Here is a 9912-nt window from a genome sequence, read left to right on the forward strand (position 1 = left end):
ATAATCTATCTGGTTTCTAACTATTTTCTCTTTGCTATCTTGTGGTGATATCCATGTATATAAACGTCTATTAGGTAATTGAAAGCATGTGTTTGTGATAACCATATTTTTCTCTTGGCAGAATTGTACTAACCTTTCACCTCTGTCGTTCCTTTCCCCCAGACCGAAGTTTCCCATTAGATTATTTGTCTGTCCTTTACCAACTTTAGCATTTAGGTCACCCATTATTATTGTTACATCTTTTGCTTTGACTTGTTTCAGTATTTCGTTTATTTGTTCATAAAACATTTCTACTTCCTGATCATCTTTGTCTGCTGTTGGCGCATATACTTGGATTACGTTCATCCTTCCTATGTTCATCCTAAATTGTAGTAACATTACACGTTCTGACAGTGGTACGAAGTTCAGAACATATCGGGAAACATTTTTGTTGATTATTATGCCTACTCCATGTCGGTGCTGAGGGTCGGAGCTACCTGAGAAATATATTAGATGTTGATCTTTCAACTGACATTCTCCACTTCCCGGCCAACGCGTTTCGCTTACACCTAGGATATTGATGTTCATTCTTTGCATTTCCTGGACAATATTATGTGCTTTTCCGGGTTCATACATGCTAGTGACATTCCATGTTCCAATCTTATATGTTTGTTTACTAGTCATTTGACAGGGTTTTCGCATGTTGACGACCTGAGAGGCCCTGTTTCCCCTCCTGCCGGATCTTGACTTCCGAATATCATGATCAGTAAGGTCTTTGGTCTGGTTTATTGCCATGATGATTTTACTAGAGATATCCTATAGGATCTTTACTGTAGTGGCTTCTCCTTTCCTTCTACACCCCAACGCCGTTGACCATCTTAGTGGTTCTTCCGCCTTCGGGGCCAATTTCTCAACCCCAGGACAATGAGTTGCCCTTCCAGTTGCTGGTTCCTCCACCCGAAACCTGTGCTGGTTAATATTATCATGTAGGGCATCTTAGACCCTCTGATCCCATGATCCACTGATGTCAAATTGCCACAGATGTAGGGCTTGGCTCTTGAGGTTATGAGTGATTCATCTTCAGTTAAACCAACAATCCCTGAGTCATCAGTAGCCTGGAGTTCTCCCATTACTATCTGAATTGAGTATGATCCCAACCTAAAGGGAACTTTGAAACATGTTGCTTCCACCTGTTTGATGAAGGACAATGTGTAGTCACACGTAGGACCTGACTCCCAGAAGCTAGTGCAGCTGATGAAATCAGAGGAGATGCTAAATTGGTAGTCATCTAAAATCTGGATATCCCCCAGCTGGCTTGACAAAGGGGTTCTCATGTTATCTGTGAAGGGGCACATGAACCATTCCCCTTTTGGTGATTTTAGCACAGAGACACTCCTGGGTTGGTAGTCATTGGCTAGTCGTGCTCCAACTGTTGGGACCCTAGTGTTGCTTGTTGTAGAGATCTCTATTGCAGGATAACCTTGGCCCAGTCTGTACACCACCCACAACTCCTGAGAGTGTATCTTCATGTGAACCCTCCAGAACCAACAGCCCTGGCTGAAAGCACATGTTCGTCCTTCTGCTTGACAGAATCTTTTGTCTGCCACAAGAATACCATCTCTGAGCAATGTTAAGTTTTGACTCATCCATTGACCGCGAGGACCAATAACATCACACCCTCCTGCAGTGGTACATGTGGATCATCTACATGACCAGTCGGCAATCACAGAAAATTTAGTTTCCCCTGTCATGTAAGACTCTTCGAGTGGGAAAGCCTTATATGCCTTAGACAGCCATATAGTGTTATTTGCTATCTTGATGTGTTCAGACTGCCTCAGCGTGAAATCAGACAAAACACCAGAAGATTCAACTAGAGGTGTTCTGCAGCAGAGTCCTAGAGTCAATACAAAAACCAGGAAGGTTCGTCTAGTTCTTTGACCTTTTAGCTTCATCTCTGTCCCTCGTAAAGGCCGGTCCAGACACTCCGTTTTGCACAACGTTTTAAATCCGCGCAGTTTTAAGACGGAATGAAACCGTTGCAACTTTGAGCGTCCAGACGGTACAGTCTTGACGGTGCAGTCTTGTATTTTCCGCTCAGTTTTGTGTGATATCGCCATGGAGGAGGTTCTCCTGTGGTCAATTTTCGCCTGCTGTATTGTAAAAAAAAAAAAAAGATTGGAACACATCAGAGGAAGCGTTCGTTCAAAATGGTCACGGAAATGGCTTTTAAAAAGGCGGGACTTTTCCCATATAAGATTATTGAGTGAATTACGTGACGAACCTAATGATTGGCGAAACTACTTGAGAATGGACATGGACACGTATATTTACTTATTGGAATTAGTGACACCGCATATCAAGAAAGAAAATACTTGTATGAGAGCAGCAATATCACCACATGAAAGGCTAACAGCAACTTTAAGATTTTTGGCAACCGGCAGAAGTTACAAAGACCTGGAGTTCACAACAATTATATCAAAACAATCGCTAAGTGAAATCATTCCCGAAACATGTGAAGCTATCTACAAGGTGCTGAAGAAGGATTACTTGAAGGTAAGAAATATTGTTATTTTCCATAAACGATTTATTATTTAATTGAACATTATAAACTTTATTATTGTAGAAAAGTTATTATGGTAAGCAATAGAAATGCACGCAAGTATACTTCAGTTTGGTTGAAATGATGACAAGTAGGTTCCAACGGGAGAGTGGGCAGGGGCTTGGTGGGCGCGTGTCTGTACATCTTGTTCACCTTGCTGTGGGATGATGCATGAAACTGCCGGAATTTTCCCAATTGTTTCATACTCCTGAGTGTGAGGTATTTGTTCTGGGGCGTAGTTATGTGGCATAGGCCGCGGCTGCTGCGAGAAGGAGTGGTATTGTCCAACTTGTGAAGAAAGATTTTGTTGCATTCTGATTTGATGTGGCGTATTCTGTTGAGGCCAATAATTCGTGGCATTCATTGAACCAAAATCATCTTGTCGCTGGCTTTTCATGTCAACAATTCGAAAATTTCTGGTAAGCGTACCCAACTCAGCTTCGAATAAAACGTCGGAAATTAGTTTCTGAGCAATTATGTTTTGTGAATTCGGGACTTCTCCGAGTTTATTAGCCACATGTTTTCCGAATACCTGAAATGCATCATCTGCCTGTAGCGATTCCAGTTTCTTCCCTATCACCTGCAGGACTTCAATTGTGCCATCATCATTCCCAACAGCCTTCCTCTTGTTACGAGTTAACTTGTGCGAGGTATTGACAGAATGGGAAGTACTCGTAGATGCTTCGGAAGCAGGAGTAGCAGGGGTAGTAGCAGCTTCACTGGGCCCACTGTCAATAACAGTTTCTTGCACATCGTCTTCCACCTGAAAATATTAAACAATAAATGTATTATTGATCTCCATATTTTTATTATTTTTACAAATTTTCAATGATGAAACTCTTGCAATATTTCTTCTTTTTTTGTTTTGTTTCAGTTTCCCAAGACTGAAGAGGAGTGGATGGAAGTTGCAGCGGAGTTTGAAAGAATGTGGCAGTTCCCTCATTGTTTAGGGTCAATTGACGGAAAACATATTAGAATTGTGCCACCTAAAGGAAGTGGGTCCTATTATTTCAATTACAAAAAAACACACAGTGTTGTTCTTATGGCAATAGCCAATGCCAATTGCGAGTTTTTGTATTGTGATATAGGAACAAACGGTCGGATCTCAGATGGAGGAGTCATAAATAACACTCAATTTTATGAAAAACTCGTTAACAACGAGTTAAAAATTCCAAAACCCCGATCCATTGGAAGTTCAAACAGAGTTTTAAGATATGTTTTTGTTGGGGATGAAGCCTTCGCTATGCGTCCAGACCTTCTCAAACCATATCGACGAGAAACATTTACAAGGGACCGAAGAATTTTTAATTACCGCCTATCTAGGGCGAGGCGTGTTGTTGAAAACTCATTCGGCATTTTGGCTTCCCGATTTCGTATTTTCCACACAAGTATTAATTTAAAGATGCACAACGTCGATACTGTAGTTCTTGCGTGTTGCGCTTTACACAACTTTTTGCGGAGAAAGTCCCCCCAAAACTACACCCCTCCAGAAAGTATGGATCAGGAAAATATTTCTGAATGTACTGTTCAATTAGGTGAAAGATGTAACCCAGAATTAGTGCACGACCTACAGCGTGGACCAAGAGGCCACATGTTGAACAATGCTAACGGGGTCAGAGATCATTTCAAGGAGTACTTGAACAATGAGGGGTCTGTTCCTTGGCAAGATAGATTTATAACTTTAAACAATGAATGGCGTACATAAATAATTATTTGGTACTTGTAATTTTTTAGTAGACACTTGTAATAAACATTGTAAAAGCTGATTGTACCTATTAAATAAAAGAATATGTTTCAGTTAATAAAGCGATTAGGTAATAATAGGAAATTTTGTTGTTTTTTTTCTTACCAGTTGTGATGATTCGTCGCAGTTTACAGACTCTTCACTTTCGTCCATGGTATTCCTCGACGGCCTTGGTGTCTCCTGATCATTGAGAAAATGCAGCAAATCGAAATACCACAGAGATGGCTTGTAAATTTCGTCTTCTCCAGCCCCAGATCGAATCGATTTGTTTACCTTTGCCAATTCTTTGCGATAAACGCTTCTCAAAGAATTGATTTTCTTCACCACTGTCTCCCTGCTCGCGTTGACATCTATTTCTTTGAACTTTTCAACCAATCTCTCGTACGCTTCCCCCTTTTTGTCCCTATCACTGTACTCTTTAGATTTAACTCGCCAAAGGCACGGAAAACTTTCATAATGTGAAATAAAATCCGTCAAAAACTCGCGAGAACATTGCCGCAGATCTGCCATGGTCGGATGATTAGAGAAAACTGAGGAACAAAACGGATTGGAAAACGGAGTAAGTGTCCACACGCAACGACATGTCTGCGCAGGTCACGGTTTTCAGAGCTCACGAGATCAGTTATCGCTGCAACTGTGCAGTCCTCCCGACGGACTCAAAACTGCGCAGTTTTCCGGTCCACACGCAACGTTTTGTCTGCAACGTCTTGAACTGCGGAGACAAAACGTTGTGCAAAACGGAGTGTCTGGACCGGCCTTAAGCCAATAGGCAAATCAGTTTCTTCAAGGCTCAAACCTGATTTTGTGATGAGATGCTCTTGGTCGGGTGATCGCACTAATATAGTCCTACTGACTGGCACTGATAATATAGATCGAGACCCAGTTTCCCTGGACCATGGGTCTAGAGACATGAACCACCTAACATAAATGTATCTTAACAATAGGATGTTGACCAAGAGCAGGAGAATGAGAGCCGCCAATAGGCCTGGTGAGACATTAGACTGTTTGCTTTCACAGATTGGCTGGCCACTGTTGTCCAAGATAGACCCTATGCCGCAGAGACTCTGTCCCTCATACACGCAGGTGCAGTTCCCAACTTTGATCCCCATCGGCCCATAAAATACCCTAGTTTTCAACTGCTGGCAGCTCAAATTTGCTGTACCATATAGGGTTTGGATTTGGGCTCCCTTACCTGTCTCATCACAGCCCACAACTCCATGAGTGATAGGTAAATTGCAACAGGTGGAAATGTTGGTCAGTGGATCTATGTTGAGATGCTGATAGGCAGGGACAATAAACCCATGATGACTGTCAGGCACTCCCGGAGTGGCATATGCTGATATGGATATAACCAATGGCATGTGGATTATGGTCCAAAACATTAGGCCCACTCGTAGCCTCATGGCCCCATCCGGAATCTCTGGTAGAAAGGTGACATTGAATGACATTTCCATTGCACTGACTGCCCAACACAGTGTCATTCTCCTTTTATGATTCTGTTTTTGTGGCCTTCAATGTGATAGATATATATATATACATATATATATATATATATATATATATATATATATATATATATATATATATATATATATATATATATATATATATATATATATATATATATATATATATATATATATATATATATATATATATATATATATATATATATATATATATATATATATATATATATATATATATATATATATATATATATATATATATATATATATATATAATATAATGCCCAACAATTCCAGCCCAAGGCTTATTAAAAAGCATCAAGTCTTCAGCGCACCTCAAAAAATCTGTTTGAGGGAGGCGGAGCTTTTAAGACACCCAAAACATTTATTTTAAAAACATAAAGTTCTGCGAATGTTACCCTCGCGGGTACAAACTGTACTTTTACTATTGCACACAAAAGACAGGGGAAATAAAACACGAGAGGTAAGGAGTAAATATTTATATTCCGGAATCTGCAAAAAGAAAATTAGAAATTTAACGGTGTCAGCGTTATCGTGGAAATAGCCGCTCGTACTTTTTTAAATATCTTCGTGTGGAAGTTGTCCATATCCCGAATCGAGCGAGTCCTCAGGAACCAAGGGCGGCGGCAACTCAAAAATGTAGCTTACCGTGCTACTCCCCGAGCTTGGCGAACCCGCTCTAACTTCCCCGCCATGGTGGGGGAATTCCACTGTCTCCTCGCTGGATGCGTCGGAGTCTGCGTCTTGGAAGCTATTTTTTGCTTGAAAAAAAGTGTTATTATTTTTATTTTAAAAAAAGGGTGAAATTAGTTACTTCGGAATGTTCTGAATTCGAATTATGGGTGGAGGGCCGGGTATCCTCTCAATTTCTTGGCGTTTTCTATGATGAACAAGAATATAGCGAGTTATTTTAATTTATTTATTTTGCTTCCTTTTTTTTTAAACAAAAACATTTACCTTTCTTCCCAAAAAGCCATTCGCTCCAGCACCCTGGAGCGAAAAACAATCATTCCGCAAAAGGGGCATACTAGCGGGGGTTCATGTTGCAACCAACCTATTACATCGGCACACGACGCACAGAACGTATGTGCCTCAACGCCATCGCAAGCGAATATCGCTTCACGGCAGACAGTGTCGGACCTGAGTAGGCACCGGTGGCAACGTAATACCTGAGTAGCGACGCACCTGTATAATGCAGATAAAAAACTGAATCAGGTAAATGTCTTCTCTAGGCTACACGCGAAGAAAAAAAAGAAAAACTAACACCGGCATTTCAAAAATTATCGGTAAAAAAGGCCCTTGCTTTATTGCTCTTTCGAAGAGGCATTCCCTTTTTCTTTTTATTTTAAATTTTGCGAAACTTAATCGTCAATAAACAGTGGTTGATTAGTTAATTAAAGGCTTTAGGATAATTCACTCGCAGATTTACAAATAATTATCTAATTAGTCACTTACCCGTTCATTCTTTATGGTAAAAATCTCTCGAAAAAAAAAGTAAAGGCACTGACAAACAAAACTGTGTCTCTCTGTAACCGTAACCAAAAATCACATTCACAAAGCAGCACAAAACTGACCGTTTCGAAAATAAAACGATATTTGCATCTACCACACTTTCCACTTTAATATAGGACTACAAGCGCATTTGAACATCCGCGACTAAATGAGGCTAAAAGGTTCGGCGGCAAAACTAACCATCACCCACGCTCAACCCTCATTTCGATGCCGTTGTCTTTATATGACTTTGTGTGAGAAAACAGAATTTGCAGTGTTTATGGTCTCAGGGGGTAGGTATATCGAGAGCCACCCACGAAGCGGCGGTGTGTTTGAACATCGACGACTAAATGAGGGTAAAAGGTTCGGCGCCAAAACTGACCATCAAACACCCTCAAGCCTCATTTCGATGCCGCTGTCTTTTTATGACTTTGTGTGAGAAAACAGAACTTGCAGTGTTTATGGTCTCAGGGGTAGGTATATCGAGAGCCACCCACGAAGCGGCGGTGTGTTTTAGTATACAAAGAAAATAAAACAAACCTTGCAAGTTTTATGAGTTTATTTTATTCAATGGGGTGGTCTTGGGGGTAGGTATATCGAGAGCCACCCACGAAAGAATACGAAAAGTGTGAGAAAATTTATCATGCAGGGATGTATTTTTTGAATTTGACCCTCCTCGAAAAAAACACATTCTAGTGTAATTTAGGTTACTAATTACGCACTCATTAGGCTGATTTTTTTTCTTCTACCCCATTTTTTTTCTCTTTATCAATGCAGACTTACAAAAGCTGAAATATGAATCTTTTTTATTTAGAATCCATAAACGAAGAGACTTTATTAGTAAATTATGAGATTTCCGATGAAGTTTTCAATCCGCATTCGTCAGTAAATGTTTGTATTGCGGCCTATACAACCGCACAGGCACGTTTAAAATTATATAGTTATTTAGACCAGCTAGGTGAAAGGGTGCTCTATTACGATACAGACTCCGTTATTTTTATTCAAAAACTCGGTGAATACGAGCCCCCCACTGGCGAGTTTATTGGAGATCTCACCGACGAACTCGAGGAATACGGGCCCGGATATTTCATTTCAGAATTTGTAAGTGGGGGCCCGAAAAATTACGATTTTTATGTGCATATATATATATATATATATATATATATATATATATATATATATATATATATATATATATATATATATATATATATATATATATATATATATATATATATATATATATATATATATATATATATATATATATATATATATATATATATATATATATATATATATATATATATATATATATATATATATATATATATATATATATATATATATATATATATATATATATATATATATATATATATATATATATATATATATATATATATATATATATATATATATATATATATATATATATATATATATATATATATATATATATATATATATATATATATATATATATATATATATGGGTCGCTACGGTGCGAAAAATTTAATTTCTAGTCCTAGATTTCACAGTAGAACCATACTTGATAACAATTTGTTGCTTATAGAATTAAAAAAATCGGAACTTTGCTTTAATAAGCCACTTTATATTGGAATGTCCATATTGGATTTGTCGAAAAAGACCATGTACGAGTTTCATTATAATTACATGCTTCCAAATTTGGGTCCCGAAAAATGTAAAATTCAATACATGGATACGGACAGTTTCATTTATAATATCAAATGTTATGACGCATATGAAAGCGTTATTAAGGCCGATTTAACAAAATTTGACACGTCTGATTATCCTAATGACAATCCCTATAATATACCGCAAATCAACAAAAAGGTTTTGGGGTTGATGAAGGATGAGACTAATGGCACCATCATTAGTCATTATGCGGGGTTAAGGTCGAAAATGTATACTTTCAAAATTTTAACGGGTTCGGTAGTTAAAAAGTCAAAGGGTATTCAGTACAATATTGTAAAAAATAAAATTTCATTTGATGACTACGTAGAATGCTTAACAAATTTTAGGGAAAAGTACGCCACTCAACGAACCATTCGTTCATACACTCACAATGTATTTAGCATCGAACAAACAAAAGTTGCCTTGAGTCCTTTAGACGATAAACGTTATCTTTTGCCGAATTCATATGAAACGCTTCCGTGGGGACATTATAAAGTGCCGTAATTATTTTTTAATATATTTTTGTTACAGATTATGGACAAACAACTTACATTAGAAAGCCTTTGTATTATAACAATTTGCGAAAATATTAGGTGTAGTGCTGATTTTTTGCGTGAGTCACCTTTGCCTTGGAAACTAACGATACTAATATTTAAATATTATTCGAAATATAGATGGAGGTACCTTAAACAATTAGCCCTCCAGTCTGATGGCAATTCTTTATTAAATTTAGAATTCATTCTGTTGAATAAGAGATTTGGATCGTCTTACAGAAATAGCATTTTGGCAACTCCAACCATTGATTTTGACGGAGAATCCGCTTACTGTTTATGGGTCAGTTATTACAGGATAAAATATTCGGAAATTTTAGTTTGTAAATCTTGTCACTTTATATTTCAAGTAGTTAAAA

General features: G+C 38.1%; 2 protein-coding genes across 4 annotated transcripts; one reads left to right on the forward strand and one right to left on the reverse strand.

The window, feature by feature from the left end:
- Positions 1–2004: 2004 nt before the first annotated feature.
- Positions 2005–5354, reverse strand: LOC132707468 (uncharacterized). Of its 3 annotated transcripts, none has more exons than XM_060679336.1 (3): positions 4428–5354; positions 2732–3341; positions 2005–2129 (listed from the first exon to the last, which is right to left on the reverse strand). In XM_060679336.1, exons 1-3 carry the CDS (start codon positions 4830–4832, stop codon positions 2116–2118), a joined length of 1029 nt encoding a protein of 342 aa, XP_060535319.1. In that variant the 5' UTR covers positions 4833–5354; the 3' UTR covers positions 2005–2115. The 3 variants fall into 3 exon arrangements, with proteins under 3 accessions (XP_060535319.1, XP_060535320.1, XP_060535318.1); XM_060679337.1 differs by lacking the exon at positions 2005–2129 and having other exon boundaries at positions 2547–3341; positions 4428–4502; positions 4596–5354; XM_060679335.1 differs by lacking the exon at positions 2005–2129 and having other exon boundaries at positions 2547–3341.
- Positions 2095–4400, forward strand: LOC132707467 (uncharacterized). The gene is made up of 2 exons (XM_060679333.1): positions 2095–2532; positions 3453–4400. The coding sequence occupies exons 1-2, from the start codon at positions 2095–2097 to the stop codon at positions 4281–4283; spliced, it is 1269 nt and encodes a 422-aa protein (XP_060535316.1). The 3' UTR covers positions 4284–4400.
- Positions 5355–9912: the final 4558 nt, after the last annotated feature.

Source organism: Cylas formicarius, unplaced genomic scaffold (genome assembly GCF_029955315.1).
Source record: "Cylas formicarius isolate icCylForm1 unplaced genomic scaffold, icCylForm1.1 PGA_scaffold_9__14_contigs__length_23061073, whole genome shotgun sequence".
Taxonomy (NCBI): domain Eukaryota; kingdom Metazoa; phylum Arthropoda; class Insecta; order Coleoptera; family Brentidae; genus Cylas; species Cylas formicarius.

Bases quoted from the DNA above. Each gene is read 5' to 3' on its own strand.
- LOC132707467 (XM_060679333.1), top strand. From the start codon at position 2,095: ATGGAGGAGGTTCTCCTGTGGTCAATTTTCGCCTGCTGTATTGTAAAA. The intron at 2,533-3,452 runs GTAAGAAATATT...GTTTTGTTTCAG, and splicing joins TGAAGAAGGATTACTTGAAG to TTTCCCAAGACTGAAGAGGA.
- LOC132707468 (XM_060679335.1), bottom strand. From the start codon at position 4,832: ATGGCAGATCTGCGGCAATGTTCTCGCGAGTTTTTGACGGATTTTATT. The intron at 3,342-4,427 runs GTAAGAAAAAAA...TAATATTTTCAG, and splicing joins GCGACGAATCATCACAACTG to GTGGAAGACGATGTGCAAGA.